The 17,265-nt window shown below is 35.2% G+C and overlaps 3 protein-coding genes and 1 long non-coding RNA gene across 5 annotated transcripts; 2 read left to right on the top strand and 2 right to left on the bottom strand.

Moving 5' to 3' along the window:
- LOC115703181 (cold-regulated 413 plasma membrane protein 1) lies at positions 1-2,232 on the top strand. The gene is made up of 4 exons (XM_030630702.2): positions 1-395; positions 1,272-1,379; positions 1,487-1,557; positions 1,696-2,232. Exons 1-4 carry the CDS (start codon positions 229-231, stop codon positions 1,947-1,949), a joined length of 600 nt encoding a protein of 199 aa, XP_030486562.1. The 5' UTR covers positions 1-228; the 3' UTR covers positions 1,950-2,232.
- A 120-nt stretch (positions 2,233-2,352) lies between these two features.
- On the bottom strand, positions 2,353-15,542 carry LOC115703179 (probable CoA ligase CCL6). Of its 2 annotated transcripts, none has more exons than XM_030630698.2 (20): positions 15,386-15,542; positions 15,142-15,290; positions 14,691-14,754; positions 14,436-14,525; positions 11,717-11,773; positions 11,371-11,419; positions 11,160-11,236; positions 10,994-11,033; positions 10,806-10,900; positions 10,500-10,664; positions 5,753-5,863; positions 5,574-5,661; positions 5,406-5,472; positions 5,226-5,301; positions 5,021-5,138; positions 4,559-4,804; positions 4,092-4,231; positions 3,056-3,238; positions 2,741-2,860; positions 2,353-2,621 (listed from the first exon to the last, which is right to left on the bottom strand). In XM_030630698.2, the coding sequence occupies exons 2-20, from the start codon at positions 15,282-15,284 to the stop codon at positions 2,574-2,576; spliced, it is 1,977 nt and encodes a 658-aa protein (XP_030486558.2). In that variant the 5' UTR covers positions 15,285-15,290; positions 15,386-15,542; the 3' UTR covers positions 2,353-2,573. The 2 variants fall into 2 exon arrangements, with proteins under 2 accessions (XP_030486558.2, XP_030486559.2); XM_030630699.2 differs by having other exon boundaries at positions 15,407-15,532.
- LOC133031781 (uncharacterized) lies at positions 4,749-5,572 on the top strand. Its single transcript, XR_009684849.1, has 2 exons — positions 4,749-4,871; positions 5,039-5,572. It is a non-coding gene; the product is annotated as an uncharacterized LOC133031781 (long non-coding RNA).
- Positions 6,011-10,473, bottom strand: LOC115703180 (uncharacterized). Its single transcript, XM_030630700.2, has 2 exons — positions 7,857-10,473; positions 6,011-7,763 (listed from the first exon to the last, which is right to left on the bottom strand). Exons 1-2 carry the CDS (start codon positions 8,221-8,223, stop codon positions 7,366-7,368), a joined length of 765 nt encoding a protein of 254 aa, XP_030486560.2. The 5' UTR covers positions 8,224-10,473; the 3' UTR covers positions 6,011-7,365.
- Positions 15,543-17,265: the final 1,723 nt, after the last annotated feature.

The following is a 17,265-nucleotide window of genomic DNA, read 5'->3' as shown; positions in this document are numbered from 1 at the left end:
AGCAAAAAAAATATAGATAAAAATGGCAAGAGTACAGCTTTGAGACAGCAGAGACAATTATTGCAATAAGTGGTTGACACGTGGTTTGGATTACGTAAGAGCCTTACCCTCCACATACTTCTTCACTAACAAAACGACAAAGCCCCTTTCTTTAGTCAATCGATCATTTCAGTCTTCTTTCTATCTTTCTTTCTTTCTGAGTTTGAGTTTTCTCTGATCAAGAAGGAGATGGGTTACTTGAGAATGAAAACTGACTCGGACGCTACCGATTTGCTTGGTAATGATGTCAAAGATCTGGCCAATGCTTTGAAAAAGTTCGCCAACCACTCCATTAAGCTAGCTTCCCTTGGCTTTGGTACCTCATTCCTCGAGTGGGTCGCTGCATTCGCTGCTATGTATGTCTCTCCTTCTTTTCTTCCCCATTTTATTCTTAACAGATATAAATTTGCTTAACTATTATTCTTAAAATACTTGTTCATAAATATAAGAAAGAAAACAAAACATTTAATTTAAGGATCCTTACAGTTACACACTTTTATGCTAAAAAGAGCCACTTCTTTAAATATTAATTAAGTACACAGGCTTGATCATGCTACGTTGAATTCGATGTTTCAAAATCTAAAATGATGTATATGTACTACATACATATACGAAAGATGCTATAGCTTATTTTTGTATTCCATACTGAACTTAGCTTTTTTTACTATACATTATATACAACCGAATACTATATGTTGAGCTTCTGCAGATTTTTCTTTTGGTGTCTGAGCGTCTTTATCTTATTTGGTATCTTATACCGTTATACTGTGTCGTTATAAAAAGAACGAAAACGACAGTAAAAAATACCTTTTCTCCTATCTTTTTTTTATCCTTCAGATAAATTTAGGGAAAAAGTAAAGAAAAAGAAAAGTACATAAATTCCCATGCTATGAGAAAGTGTTTGACCAAGATCCAGACCCTCCCCTGTTACTTAAATTTAGACAACTTTTTTGTACTTGGAGATTAAATATATCTGGAGTTTCCAAACTCATAAAATGTGAAATATTAGTTTTAATTACTGAAAACTAATTGAGTTTTGAGATGGATAATACTAAAATGTGAAATATTAGCAAAATTCTGGTGAAGGGTCGTGAACTTAATTTAATAAATTATCGAGTGAGAAAATTATTGCTTCTAGCACAGATCATCAGATCTTGTTCTTGTATTTATTATCAACTTTGGATATTTTTATATACACCCAACTAATTATTTGTCGTATTTGCCTAATGTAGCTATTTGTTGATCTTGGACCGGACAAACTGGAAAACAAACATCCTTACTTCACTCTTAATTCCATACATTTTCTTCACTCTTCCTTCCCTACTGTTCGACTTATTCAGGTAATTACCAACTTAAGGAACACTTTTGTTTTTAAAAATGTGCTTAATTATTTATTTATTAGTTCCTTGTACTACTTACTTATAAACATCGAAAAATGATTATTCAGGGGGGATGTGGGCAAATGGATTGCTTGTGTTGCCATTGTATTGCGGCTTTTCTTCCCTCAGCACTTTCCAGGTATAGTTTCTATATCTCGTATTATATGATCATAGCTTTTAACTGCATCTACAACCATCATACGTTTTATGATTTTTATGATGATGTAATAAATCATCGTTTGAATTTTTTTTTTACTGATTTTCGGTGGTTATGTAGATTGGCTAGAACTACCTGCCTCTTTGATTCTGCTCATAGTGGTAGCTCCAAGTCTAATTGCTGGGTACATTAGGGATGGCTGGATTGGGCTAGTTATATGTCTTGTCATTGCATGTTACTTGCTGCAAGAGCACATAAGAGCATCTGGTGGCTTCAGAAACGCTTTCACAAAAGCCAATGGCGTCTCAAACACTGTTGGTATAGTTATTTTGTTCGTCTTCCCTGTTTGGGCTCTGGTTCTGGACATTCTGTAGATCAAAATTTCTGATCAGTTCGAGGATTGCAACACTCTTGGGGATTGGATTAATTTCTGCTGTTCATTTCTTCCGACTCTAAGAGAAATTCATTTGTCATTGTGTGTAACTTGTGATCATCTTTTTAATGTTTGAATTTGAATAAGTGTATGAACAAATCTGTGTGGAGGACTTGATTTTCTTTGACAATGTTTTATTTTTCCAACTATGGTATATCAGGTGTGCACTACCTTTTAAAAGGGAACGTTTGGCTTCTTAATTGAAATCTTTGGCATTAGTTTTTCTTTTTGTTCTTTTTTTCCAAAGGTAGGTTTGGCCTTCCATGGAGTTCTAAAGTCAATTTAAATCTTGCATTGGAGGAAATGGTCTAAGCTTTCTCATATTAGTACAATACAAAGTACAGTTTGTGATGGAAACTTTTCACATCTTATTATATCCATAATGTTTTGTCAGGTATAACAAAGTAACATTAAATTGAATACTGTAATCACAACTGTTCAGGTAATCCTTATTTATATAGATACAAAATATATTCTAAATCACTCCTTGGACAAACTGATTCAACAAAGCTTCATACTAGAACACAACAACTCGTACTGGACCAAGTTCAACTGCTCTCGTTCGTCATACCCTTGCCTCTTTTGCTTCATTGTACAATTTATCAATACAGTCCTAGAGATAATTTATGTAAGACATCATTAATAAAGAAAACAACAAAAGACCAAAATTCAATATCTTGTGAGCATGTCATAGGCAACTGATTGAAACTTTGAAAGAGACACGAGTCATACCTTGTAATGTTTAAGCAATTGGGGTCTCTTCAATTTGAAAGTTGGAGTTATAAGATCTCTCTCCATGTCAAATGGATTTGGCTCCAAGTAAACTGCTTTTAACATCTCAAAACCTCGAAGCTGTAGTAAAGATTCTCATTTAAGTTAGATGAAAAAGCATAATACATAAGCTACTATCATGGAAACTAATGATCATTTTCGACAAGAATTGTAGAGTTCTATCTCAAAACCATTTGATGATGAGTAAAATAAATGGCTCAATATTTTTACATTTATTCATGTAAGACAATGTTTGTCCAACAATTTTCAACATACCTTGTGTTTCTGAGCAATATTGTTGAGCTCATCCAAAATGTATTTACTTGCCTTCGGATTTTCACAAAGTGATTTAAAATCATCAGTCAAATTACGGGTTGTTGCCCAGTTCTCCAGAGCAAGTCTCTCAGGGACAACCACAGCCACAAGAAATGACTCAAAGCTGTTCCCATAGACCCAAATCTATACAAAATCCAGAGACATAATAAATAGAATTGAATTCGTGTACATAGGCACCTAAGAATCAAATAAGAGCATCCCTAATTGCAATATTCTTTAAAGGTGCTAAAACCTTTCACATTATTTTTGACACTCTTACTTTTACAAACACTCCAATGATATAAAACATTCCAAGAATGCTATAATAAATATATTATTTGTTTTAATTATAAAAGGTATTACTTTATTTATCTTAATTTTTTATTAAAAAAAATTAAGATAGCATCAATGTTAATGTATGACATCAATACAAATTCTTAAAATAACATCCACTTCTCTTCAATGGTATAGCACTCTCATATTTTGCCAACTAAGTTGTCCACCTTAGCAAACATTCTCTAAAATTTAACTATTAGAGATGCTCTAACAAACTAGGTAGTGGGGAGTTATATTTTCTATGAGAAATGCTAAAGGGAGCTTATAGTGTCTAATACTTTTGTGAGATGTAATATTACTATTGATGCAATTTAATATCGAATTCCACTTATTTTATTTTAATAAATATTATAAAGAACCACCCCACCTCATAGCGGTGTTAGGCACCTCGATGCCCCACAACAATGCTTGTAATAAAAATGGTAGGTTATTTTGGGGAACTTTAATTGGCTTTATGAATATATTTAAGTGGGGCAGGGAAAATTGAAGGGAATCATGAATGGTGTGAATTTGGATTAGCGTTGTTGCTCCTAGGGAGAGGGGTGGTCTCTGGAATACCATTAAGTTTTCTGTATTATTATTTTTCTGTGTTGTTTGTGAATTTATTTGGGTCTTAACAGTGGTGTATGCTGCCAAAAATTCATGCTACAAAGAAAAATACCGATGCTATGAGTGGGCATTGTAAGTATATGCCCTCAATGTTCTCAACAGCAACATATTCCCCTTGAGACAGCTTAAATATATTCTTCTTCCGATCTATTATTTTCATTGCTCCATTTGGTTGCCATTCACCAATGTCACCTGACATTTCAAAATCAAATAATATTTAGGCTTTCTCACTCTTTGCACATCTTTTGTTTAACTTTGGAGATTTATTATCAACTGAGCATGGCATTTCATTTTGACATATACTTAAATTAAGCACATAGATTTACTAACTGTCTATTAAACATATTTTTTTTCTCCCTCAATGTGATCCACTTATGGACGCGTCATACTTCTACTAGTTTACTTCTTTTTGGAGCTGTTAATAAAAAGATAGGTGCCAAAAACAGATATTTTTATTAAAGTGCCGATATGTACAGCTGAAAAATATGCATTTAGATTAAATAATTTGTAAGGTCTTACCTGTGTGAAACCAACCATCAACTAGGACATCTTTAGTTAGATCTTCTCTCTTGTGGTAGCCAGAAAACAAGGTTGTTCCTCGCAAACAAATCTCGCCACGAGGCTTGTCAGAAAGGGCATCATATCCCATTTCTGGCACTGATTCAAGCCTTACTTCAATAGTTGTGATGGGGACTCCAACAGTTCCAATCATAGGGAAAATGTTGGCAATGGATGTAAGACACCCACCACAGCTTTCAGTAAGCCCTTACATATGGAAAGATAAAAATTAAAATGGTAAATTGATGGCAATAGTCTTATGAAGGAAATAAAGGTAAATGTTTAAACTTGTTATCATCTTCATTAGAGTAAATTGCAATATTCATCTGAGATCAAATTGACGTGTAAGGTTTGGCAGATTAATATTGTTTGGCGATATTGAATTTAATTGTTTTATAAACTGTTCAATTAACTCTATTGTACCATATCCTTGTGTTACAGAAGCACAGCTTGTGACCCTCAAATATTCCTCCACATGGTGAGGCAAAGGTGCAGCCCCGGAAAACATGAGCCGAATTCTTCCTCCTAATCCTTGTTTTATCTAGATAAGCCAACACAATTTAGAATGAAGAATTATATTTGAATATATACAATACATGCTAAAATCAAATGGGGAAGCATGTCTTGCCTTGTCAAAAACAATCTTGTCCATAAGGGGAGCCGCTTTGTCGTGTGGAAGACCCTTTTCCATATTTGCCAACTTGCTGCAAATGGACTCTTTCTCAGTAGGACAGAAGCACAGTAAAGGTATATATATATATATATTTATATATAAATGTAACAAAGAAACGTTTGCAGTATCTCATACTAGTTGTATGCATATTGGAACAACATCTTCTTCAGTGTACCTCCAGATGAGACTTTATGGAATATACCTTCAACGATTGACATTTATTTTAGTTTTGACTGACAGATCATGAGATATTGTATGGTTTCATATTCTACTAATCTAAATTTTGTCAACTTTGAAATTTACCTGCATATATACGATCATAAACTCTAGGAACCCCACAAAATATAGTCGGTTTCAGTTCTTGGAGGTCATCCATCAAAAACCTGATATCCTGTAATAAGTCCAAACCAATTCTCAGTTCCTTGGAGAATTAAAAAGTTGCAATAAAAGGATATAAAGGAAGAAATAATTCTTAATCTTACTCCTCGCCAATAGCCAATTGCGCTGCCCTTGTAGATGCAATAGTTCTCCACAATTTGATCATATACATGAGCCAAAGGAAGGTAGGAAAAGTACACATCATCTTCTGAGAACTGTAATTGAAACCATCTCATGTAAATATGTAGACGTGTACAGGAACCTTGTGAGATGCACAGTTTTTAATTTCTTCACTTTATAGAGTTTCAATTTAGTGAAAAATATCCTTACAAAAAAAAAGTGAAAAATATAAATACATAATGTACAATAAGAACTCGTTAACTATATAGTATTCAAAAATTTTAATAGAAGAACATTCAAAGTAATCTTTAGACTTTTTACTTTCCTTAGAAAAACTACTGTTTAATTAATCTTTTTTCTAAAGAAGTCCCCTTGTAATGACCTCAAAGGTCCTATATATAGTGAGTTCTCTATAATTTTAAACTTCATCCGATCCCTAAGTCTAAGAATATCAGGTTACTTTCATACTAGATAATCTAGTACTTCAGATAGCCTGTTGTCTCAGGCATTCTCAGTTGCACTAAAACTTCTTCTTTAACTTGTACCTCAGTTGAAATGAATTTTGTCTCCTTTATCAATACTTATTGTGTAGTCACTATCTTGTTTGTGATCTTTTGGCTTAAATGACCCTAGTCTCGATATTTTCTCCTTACTTCTATTTGTATGAGGACACGGGATACGTGGGAGTCGAACGCACGGGTGAACGCGCGCGGGGAAGTGAATTGGGTGCTGGTGCGTGGAGGCAGGGGAGCTAGGCGCTACAGGCTGGGGAGCTGGGTGTTGTAGTCTTGGGAGTTGGGCACTACAAGCGTGTAGGCTGGGGAGCTGGGCGTTGCAACATGGAGGTTGGGCAGTGGTACGTGGAGCCTGGGCGCTGATGCGTAGAGCCTGGGTGCTGGTCCTTGCAGGTTGAGCGCTGGAGAGGGAAGAAGAAGCTGATATGATGGGGAGATCTGATGAGGGGACAAGGACAAAAGAGGTGAGGACCACTCTTTGTCCATTTTGTTTATCTTGAGAATCTTGTATTATTCTTTCTACTTATTTGTTGTCCATAAGAACATTCATTTATTGGACTTTCGTTGTTAACACTTGCCCCCCAGTCCAAAAGAGCACTTTTGAGTGATCTGTTTTTCTGCAATTGAGTTATTCTTTAGGCCCTATGCGACGCATCTTTTCTGGTGGAACATCTAACATGACGTACCGAAATATTGATGAGACCATTCAATGAAGTAGACGGTCCATGTTGTTTCTCCTGTGTGCATGTGACTAACCCCATCCTTTGATCTTATTTTCATCAAACGGTTGCCATTCATCTCTTCTTCTTATAAATAGGCTTTCACTTTCACCTATTCTTATCTCATCCTTACTTCTCATCACTTGCTATCTCCTTTAGCTTCTTACTCCTTCCAAAGTCTTCTTACATTTCGAGCCCTTTGACATTTGTTCTTTCTTTGAGTTTCGACATAGCAAGCCTCTTCTTACTCAAGCAAATCTTGTCAGGTACCTTCTTTCTCTATTCACATTACCTTTTTTATATATATTTATACACCTACGACACTTGCGGGTACCACTCAAATTTATGATAACTCTTGTTAGTCTATGGTCTCTCACTAAACCCGTCCATTCTACCACCCTCCCCTTTTATTTTGTCGGGTGACAAACGTGGTCTAAGGAGGCCCTTTTGTGAGTGAGTTATAGTTGGTGGTGTGTTCTCACACTTGATCAGCGGGTGTTGGTGCCCACATTCACTTTCTTCGAACAATACTTCTGCCTTGCCCTCCCCACATTCACTTTCTTCCCTGTCCTTCGGAGGAAGCGGTATGGCGTACAACTTCTTAGCCTTTAACTTATCTTTTGTCGAGACCAATCCGCAGTCAATTAAGCTGGGCAAAGTTAGAATATGGTGATAGAGCTTACTTTCATAGTCAACCTTGAACAAGTTTAGTAGTCTGGAAGAATACTCCTCTTTTGTGAGGGAAGGAGAGTCACGCGCAGCTGCAAACGGGAAAAGAAAAAGAGTTGAAGGGTCATCATGAAGAGGTTCCATATTAATTAATTGGTGTAAGTAGAAGCAACAAAGTCACTTACCAGGCATCCAAAAGACTTCGGTCACACCCACCTGACTGGGCACATAGAAGAAGTCTTGTTTCCAAGCCTTTCTTGTGTTAAAAACTGAGCGGACGACTGTCAGGTCAATCGGAACCTTCTTGTGTATGTAATAAAAATCTCGGAATGAGGAGTTTTGAAGAAAGTTATACACGTAGTGTACCTCCCTAGTAGTGGGAGCCCCACTAGTGACTTTCTTGAAAGCGATGAAGAAGCAAGTTAAAATGTTCCATTCGTTAGGCAAAAGTTGTAGGGGAGCTATGCCGAAATAATTCAGGACCTTCACGAAAAAAGGGTGAAGCGGCCAAGCAACACCAGCCTTGAGAATATATTCGCTAAAGGCCACCATGCCTTTAAGTGGTAAATGAGCACGACCCCCGAGGATAAGCTCAAAATCCTACCTCGTTGCATATTGGTGCACTATCCTCTGAAATTTAGGCCGAGTCACAGTACTCTCCATGTCGGCCATCCCGAATCAACTAGTCACGAGCATGGGAGGGGCGCACTAGCCTTGGTCGAGCGGCGTGGTTTTTCCATATCTACAAAATCATAAAAAGAGTTAGAACGAGAAGAGACACACTTCATGTTCTTCATTCGGCGAGCAAGAACCTTCTGATCCAATCTAGGCCTCACTGAAGCTTCATTCCCTAGATGTCCCTGGGCAACGACGAATGGTGAGCAGTAATAGGAGGAACAACCTCCTTTGCCTGGCTGGCGGATAGGTGATCCCAAAGCCAAAGGCATGGGAGCTAGGCAAGGGGGGGACGACTCAGGTAGAAAAATTTGTTCCAAGTGAGCAAGTTTCGCCACTATGTCACCACATAGCCGCTTGAGGAGGGAAAGGTATGCATCCGTTTTAGCATGCCCCTAACCCTCCAAAAACTCACTCTCCTCGTTAAGCCTAGATAAATGCTCTTGGAACTTAAAATTTCATCTAGTCATTTTAAACGCTCAGACATCAGTTGGTGATACCGTGCCCAAGGGTCTACAACGTCCCCATCCGAGTTGAATGAAACCTTAATAGGGAAAATTCGCTCGGGGATGAAAGGTGATCTATGGTCTTCCATAAAAAAAAGGGAGGGAGGGAGGACAAGGCAGAAGTATTGTTCGAAGAATGTGAATGTGGGCACCAAGATCCACTGACCAAGTATGGGAACACACCGCCAACTATAACTCACTCACAAAAGGGCCTCCTTAGACACACGCCTAGTCACCGACACAATAAAAGGGGAGGGTGCACGAATGGAAGTGATTAGTGGGGGACCAAAGACAAACAAGACTTTAACAAGAGTTATCATAAATTTGAGTGGTACCCGCAAGGGTGGTAGGTGTATAAATATATATATAAAAAAGTAGTTAATGGGGAAAGCAGGTACCTAACAAGATTGGCTTTTAATAAGAAGAGGCTCACTACATTAGAACTCGAAGAAAGAAAAAATATCAAAGGGCTCAAAATGTAAGAAGAGTTTGGAAAGAGTAGGAAGCTAAGGGAGATAGCAAGTGAAGGGAAGTAAGGATGAGATAAGAATAGGTGAAAGTGAAAACCTATTTATAAGAAGAAGAGATGAATGGTAACTATTGGATTGAAATAAGATCAAAGGATGGGGTTAGTCACATGCACACATGAGAAACAACATGTGACCCACCTACCTCATTGAATGATCTCATCAATATTTCAATACGTAATGTCAGATGTTCCACCAGACGAGGTGTGCCGCATAGGGCCTAAAGAACGTCTTAATTGCATTCAAAAAGATCACTTAAAAGTGCTCTTTTAAATTGGGGGGGAAGTGTTAACCACGAAAGTTCAATAAATGAATGCTCCTATGGACAACAAATAAGTAGAAGGAATAATACAAGATTCTCAAGACAAATAAAATGGACAAAGAGTGGTCCCCACCTCTTTTGTCCTTGTCCTCTCGTCACATCTCCCCATCATATCAGCTTCTTCCTCACGCTGCAGCAACCAGTGCCTAGGCTCCACGCATCAGCACCCAGGCTCCATGCACCAGTGCCCAGCCTCCACGTTGTAGCGCCCAGCTCCCCAGCCTGCACGCATACAGCGCCAAGCTCCCCAGCCTGCAACTCCCAGCTCCTTAGCCTCCACGCACCAGCGCCCAGCTCACTTCCTTGCACGTCGAGCTGCGCACCTGGCTCCCACGTATCCAGTCTCCTCATACAAATAGACGTAAGGAGAAAATATCGAGACTAGGGTAGTTTAAGCTAGGAGATCACATATAAGATAGCGACTAAAGAATTAATATTGATAAAGGAGACAAAGTTCATCTCATCCGAGGTACAAGTAAAAGAGAAAGTTTTGGTGCAACTGAGGATGTGTGAAACAACAGGCTACCTGAAGTACTAAGGTATTTAGTGTGAAAGTGACCTTACATTCTCAGACTTAGGGATTTGATGAAGTTCAAAATTATAGAAAACTCACTAGGGCCTTTGAGGTCATTGTAAAGGGACTTCTTTGGAAAAAAATATTAATGAAATAGTAGTAATCTGAGGAAAGTGAAGAGTCTAAAGTTTACTTTTAATGTTCTTCTATTAAGATCTTTAAATACTATTTTGGGTTCTTGATATTTCGTTGACGAGTTTTTACCGCCAACAAATAATATTTACCACTTTGTCTGTTAGCTCTAACATCTTGTCTGTAGACAGTATTTCTGCCATGATGGCTTCATTAGAAAGAATAACTCCTTTTGGTTCTCCAGTTGTTCCACTTGTATACATCAATGTGCAGATATCAGTCCTTTGTTTTTCAGGAAGTTCACCACTAAGATTTCCCTGTTTATTTAGACAATAGTTAGTAATATTGTTTATAATATAACTAACCAATCAAAAAGTAATAAATACCAAAAAAGAAAAAAGAAAAAGTATATAGTTTACTATATGAGGGGAGAACTGATAACATTATTGAGATCTTACCAATTGAGAGAATTCCTCCCATGAAAAGCATGAAACTCCCAGTTTTTCACCTTCTTTCTTTTGCAAACTTGTAACATTAGCAAAGCTTACAATTGCTGAAAGCAACGAAGGAGTATTTTGGTTAGCAACCTCACATAAATGCACTTTGTTTGGCTAAAAAAACATAAAAGAAAAAATTAATAACCTACTCTTTATGTATGAAGAACAGTTTGGCAGGCATGATAGAATCTGCACAAATAGTAGAAACATCAAAAGAGGCATAGTCTTTTCTATTTAACTCTTGCTATATATGTTTACGAAACTATCAAAAGTGGTTTTTCAAAAAAAAAATTATTATTGATTAAAAATACTTACAGAAGGGATTTTGTTCTCTTGAACAAATGCTATTGACACTTCACCATGGTTAATGATAAATTCAACTGCATTGGGACCTGTCACATATACGTAAAAATACTTACTTGGATTCTTCTAACAAATATTCTACTACTCAATAATTTTAGAGTAATTCAAGAAAAATCTCCCTGCATAATGGTGACATTCTAAAAAGAAAACGAGGAAAGTATACCTAATGTGTCATACAGGGGAACATATGTCACGGCATGGCTGTAACAGGCCTGTTGAAACCGAAATGAACATATAAATGAATATACAATCTTGCCATAACATTATATCTATATTGTTTAAATCACATTCCAATGTTTCAAGTATTTTCACAGATATAATTGAAAGTAAACTCCTTAAAAAATACGAGCAATCTTTAGCTATGTCATTACAAAAACCAAATAGTTAAACAAATAAATATAATGAGTGAGTTGACTACTTTGTTCACTTAAATGTTATTACTAATTTAAGACATGAACATGGAAAGCCAAAGGAGGTAAATGAGAATGCAACCATGTTTTACAAAATACCTGCATTGCTATGATCCACTGCGAACAATTTGTTCCGTATATACCACAGCGGTCTCCCTACAGATAATTTAAGAGGAAAAAAATAGAGCAATTAATTTAAGACCAAAACCCTTTTAAAGGTAATAGTAGTACACAGTACTTATTCTACAAGAAATGAAACAAACTTAAGTAAGAGGTTAATTATGTAGTTATAGGTTATTATTCTGATATGATAATGTTGGTAGCTAATCCTATATTCTATGTAATATGCATAGTCTTCCTCTCTTCTCCACTATCTCTCTCTGTCTATTCTTGTGATGCACCAAAATATAAATAAAGAATAGTATTACATTTCAACTCTTGAACTTTTATAGCTCACTAACTGATATAAACATAATAATAAGAATAATAAAGAGAACACATAAAACTAACAAATTAGACTATTTTAGGACACCTCATAAATTTTCTAGTTTATTATCACTCAACACATTGTCTCGATGATCTGTTGCTAACTTGAGAGATTTTGGATCCTAACTGTTGAGAATGCAAACAAAGTTCCATATTAGCTAGAAATAGGAAGGATCATGGGTATAAGGATATATATCTCCATTGGTATGAGGCGTTTTGGAAAGGTTTCCAAGAACAAAACTGTGAGGGTTTAGTTCTAAAGTGGACAATATCATACCTAGAGATGTTTGGTGTCCGATGATCCTTGACACTAACACTGAAATTAATCCATTCTTTCCACGTCTAGAGCATGCATTTTCTATGTATAGCAGGAATTTTGTGTGTTCAAGAACGCATAAATGAACTACCATCTCTTCAAGATTCAATGTTTGAAATGCAGCAACAACTAGAAGCTATTCCAAAACTCCAAATGGACACTAAAACTTTGATCACATCTTCAATGGATAAACCACGCATTGAACCACACACGTCACCACCATTCCCATCACCAAATCTAATGCTTCCATTATTGTTGCCTCTTCTTCAACAAACTCCATAGCCCCATCATCTTCAACTAATAGACTACCATTTAAGACATCGCAATGCAAGAGAAAAACACTTAAGGCATTTCTTCTATTGTGAGAAAAAATTTGGCAAATCAAATCTACAAATAATTTGTCTTTTTTTTTTTGGAAAAGGACATCATTTACAATTAAATTCTGTTGTTCTGGTAAGTTTGTTGGGAGGAATGGAAATTAAAAATAGGAATGAGAAAAAGAATTTTAGCTGAATCGAAATTTAATATGCTAAAAAAAGGCTAGTTAGATTTTTTGCCCCTAAATTTTAACATGTACCAAATCGTACCCCAAATTCTTCAAACCATCAAAATTTTTCTCTAAACTATTGAGATTGTTGGATTCGAGGACTTCTATCTAATTTTACTAACAGATGTCTGGCGTGGATTAAAATTCAGAGGTACAATTTGGTACATATCAAAGTTTGGAGGCACGATTTGGTTCATGTAAAAGTTTGAGCGTGTGATTTGGTACATGGAAAATCAACACGTTAGTAAAATTGAACAAAATTAGACAGAAGTTCTCAAATCCAACAATCTCAATAGTTCAGAAGAAATTTTAACAGCTTGAAAAATTTAAGAAACACAACTTGGTGCATGTCAAAGTTTGGGGGCAAAAATCGTAATTAGCCAAAACAAAACAAAATCAATATACCACTAAAATTGTGGAAAAATAGAATGACAATTAATACTTTAAAATGCAAAGGATGGATAGGAATGACAATTGATTCAATAGCATCTCTATTTCGTTATTCCCAACCAAAGGCTGTAAACCAGTAATACTGGTGATTAGTTTGTTAGTTGTGGTAATTAAAGTTAGTTAACAATTCTATTAACATTGATTGGTTTAGCATTTAAGGCTAACTTGCAACGCACACAACTCATGAAGAACCAAGCCAACAAACATAAACAAGACTTGACATTTGAAGTAGGTGACAACGTCTACTTGAAGCTCTAGCCTTTTAGCCAACAGTTACTTTATAAACGCAGCAATGAGAAGTTGATGACCTCCAAAATCTGTGCCCCATTTCGTATTGAGCCGAAAGTTTGTAGCATAGCTCACAAAAACTACAACTTCATCCGAATGCTCGGATCCACCTCATTTTCCATGTTTCCCAATTGGGCAAGGTCATTCGAAATCACCATCTAACAACCAAGATCTTACTTGCTTTGACTCAAGACATGGAACCCCAGTAACTTCTCAATGTGTAGCAATCTACACAATAAGATTATAATAAACCGAAGTTCTCATTCACTAAAATGATCAACCTTCATATGAAGACTTCTGAGAAAGATTTGAGGTGATAAACACACATTATCCTCATTTCAACCTGATGAACAAAGTTCTAGTTTGGGTGGACAGTACTCTTAGGACCCTAATAGATAACATTAATTTTGTATAGGTGTTCTAATTATAGTCCCTTGTCAGAAAATGGGTACTAAATTTGGGAATTGTATTAGAAATAGTGTGAAAAGACAATACCATATATAAGATGTGTAAGTTACTTAATTTTGACATAAAACCATATGCACTTTTTTCTAAAATTCTAACAAGTATTAGTATTAGGAGAGCGGAAGGTCTCTCAAATCAGCTAATTGATCTGTCCAAAATTTCCTAAGATGATTTCCGGTGCTAAGACAATAGTACTACTACCTTGTTACTCTTTCCTAAAAGAAGCAAACAAAACAAAACCTGTTACATATTCAACACACACTTACAGGATTCACACCACGGCTTCTCATGGCAGAAGCCATACGAACGGCTTCATCGTGGACCTCCTGATACGTGAGCCACACGTATTGACCTGCCTGCAATTTTCATTTAAGCAAGCATTAAGACTTGATTCAGTTCAGCTTTTCCACACACACAAAATCAAATTAAAAATAAAAAATAAATAAAGTACTTAGATTCAGCTTATTAATGTATTTTGTATTCATGTCTCCAACTAAGTACTCAAACAGAGTGATAGGTACCTTTGAATCTGTAATTTGGCGTTGACCCAGCAATGGAGACTTTGGGTTCCTCTTAACAGATTCACTGTTACAAAAATCAGTTGTTAGCATTTGCGGAAAGCTATATACATTCGCACAATTGAATTACAAAATATCAGAGTTTGAACTCATGTAGACGCAGAGCATTTAACAGTACAGCATCAAGGTTTTTTTATTTTTTTTTAATTATTATTATTATTATAATTATATCCTACAACGTTCAAAAGATGGTAATATCGAAAAGCAATGTTGAAACAAGATTAATTGGTAACCCTTGTAACTTATTGTAAGCTAGTTTTGAGGCATGTACTCTCAGCTGGACTTCACATGTCATAGATAGTTTTTCTTTGAGATTTAGACGAGAACAACTCTACCAAACATGGACATTGGACATATTTATCCAAAATGAAAAAGGCAAGGATAGCTTGTGTACCTGAAGAAGTCCCAGGGAGAGTGTAATCCTTCAGGCAACTCAAGCAAGCCATCTTTGGCATAAATGCTCCGATAAACAGGCCCGGCTGATGGCATTTTCTCTGTGGCCGGCCTTGCTTCCTCAACCCTCACAGTGTAAGACATTATCACCTACAATGCAAGAATCAAAAGCTTAGTCTCATTAAATATCTTTTCTTCTTTTTGGAAGCTACTATTTATATATGTATATATAGATATATCTGTACTTTTTGTGACTGTCCGTTTACTTTTTCTTTTGAGATGTTCTGAAGCTTGAAGATAAGTACAAATGGAGTTGTAAACAACTGATGCAAACATAAATATATAGCTCACTTATAACAAAAAAAATGCTCCAATAATATATAAAAGTGATTCAAATTTATCACATAGTAAATATTGTGCGGATATATATTTTTATTATTTGGCATATAGTAAATATTTTGTTGAATTTGAGTTATGTATTAAATCTGCATAATCATAAATACACAACTTTATTATTTATTTTTATACAATTTTTATTATTATTATTATTATTTTTTTGTATATTTAGTTATAAATTTATGTTCTTTTTTTATATATTAAGTTTTATAATTATATATTAAAACACAATATTATAAATTAATCCAAATATATGACAAATTTTCTTTTCACTTTAAATATAATACAATTTTTAAATCAGGTGTAAGATTTGAGATAAGAGTACAAGTTAAAGCAGCAAAAAGGGTGATAATACTGGTGGGAGAGAGTTAGTTCAGCTGAACACCATAAATTCTTGAGTACTTTTAAAAGAAAACATTTATATTTGAGTGTGACCCCATCCCCTTACATCGGCGTTTATTAGGCTTTAAAGTTAGTTGTCTCTCACTCACTCCTAGCTGTACGTACATTATATTAACTGGTAAGAATAAGAAATCATTTATAATGGTAGATGGAGTTTGGTGAGAATGTTACATTGTTTTTATTTTTCTGTACCTCACCAAATTAAAATACGCAATAAATGCAATTTTCCTTTTATTTTATTTTTTTCACTTAAGCATTAATTATTTATTAAAAATAATCTTAAAGTGTAATTAACAATTGTTTGACCATCTTTAGATAAAAAGAAATGCATTTGTACTATATTTAAATAATTATGCTCTAATACATATTGACAATTGAGAATATATAAAAACTAAAAAATAAACGGCACTTTGTTGTATTTTGTTAAGTGATAATTAAGTAATTAAATTATATAAAATGCGTAAATAACGGCATAAGTACTCTAAGTTTCAAGTTTGTAAGTGGCATAATCTCAAAGTGTAATCTGATTTGTTATCAATAAAAGATTAGAAGTCATTTGTGTTTACATGTAGTTCTCATGTTTATGGTTTAATGTATACAATTTTTGTTAAGTCCAAAACATATAGTTATTCGCAATTACAGTGATGTCAAAATAGTGGAAGGTGATTATGATTATATGCTTCAAAAATTAATGTCCCATGATTCATTAGTGCACTGGATTTACACTGATGTGATAGTCAGCAATAAAGGTTACTTACACCTTGGATAAGTGTTATGTTCTTTCCAGAATATTGGCAAAGTATGTTAGTATCGGATGTATGGAGTATACATTGGACTGGGACCGATATTGATCTTGGTAAAGATATTATAATCATACCGTTGTATCTTTCTAAGTCAATATCACTAGTTGATCTTAGATCGAAAGATCTTGATCTTGACATGATTAGGTTCGATCTCAAGAGAGTTATTTGTGTTCTTTAAGCTGTTAGTGAAAGCCTATCATTTGGTTTGGGTAACACGTACAGCTTGGGAACATGATAGTACAATTGAGTGGGAGCGCTAACATAGATATGGAATCTATAGCTTCTATTTGGACATAGAAGTGAAATGATGATTTCCTTCGAGCTTGGCTTAATAGAGATAAATGGAAGAGCTCTTATTTTAGTGGTTATATTAGTTTACTAAAATATCATTTATAGGAAACTAAGTGTTTTAAGGATAAAATACATTGATGGGTGAAACAGTATATTAATCCCTACTCGCTGTAAATCATCTATAGAGGATCTTTGATTATTGAGATTAGAACGATGGTTAAATTTTCATAGCG

This window comes from Cannabis sativa, chromosome X (genome assembly GCF_029168945.1).
Source record: "Cannabis sativa cultivar Pink pepper isolate KNU-18-1 chromosome X, ASM2916894v1, whole genome shotgun sequence".
Taxonomy (NCBI): domain Eukaryota; kingdom Viridiplantae; phylum Streptophyta; class Magnoliopsida; order Rosales; family Cannabaceae; genus Cannabis; species Cannabis sativa.
Note: the sequence above shows the minus strand (reverse complement) of the source record. Positions and strands in the feature narration are given on the sequence as shown.

Coding starts and splice junctions, on each gene's coding strand:
- LOC115703181 (XM_030630702.2), top strand. CDS start 229: ATGGGTTACTTGAGAATGAAAACTGACTCGGACGCTACCGATTTGCTT. Junction 396..1,271: donor GTCGCTGCATTCGCTGCTAT/GTATGTCTCTCC, acceptor TGCCTAATGTAG/CTATTTGTTGATCTTGGACC. Junction 1,558..1,695: donor CTTCCCTCAGCACTTTCCAG/GTATAGTTTCTA, acceptor GTGGTTATGTAG/ATTGGCTAGAACTACCTGCC.
- LOC115703179 (XM_030630698.2), bottom strand. CDS start 15,284: ATGTCTTACACTGTGAGGGTTGAGGAAGCAAGGCCGGCCACAGAGAAA. Junction 4,805..5,020: donor TTCTGTAACACAAGGATATG/GTACAATAGAGT, acceptor TCCATATGTAAG/GGCTTACTGAAAGCTGTGGT. Junction 2,861..3,055: donor ATATTGCTCAGAAACACAAG/GTATGTTGAAAA, acceptor TCTTTACTACAG/CTTCGAGGTTTTGAGATGTT.
- LOC115703180 (XM_030630700.2), bottom strand. CDS start 8,223: ATGGTGGCCTTTAGCGAATATATTCTCAAGGCTGGTGTTGCTTGGCCG. Junction 7,764..7,856: donor CGAAGTCTTTTGGATGCCTG/GTAAGTGACTTT, acceptor TCCCGTTTGCAG/CTGCGCGTGACTCTCCTTCC.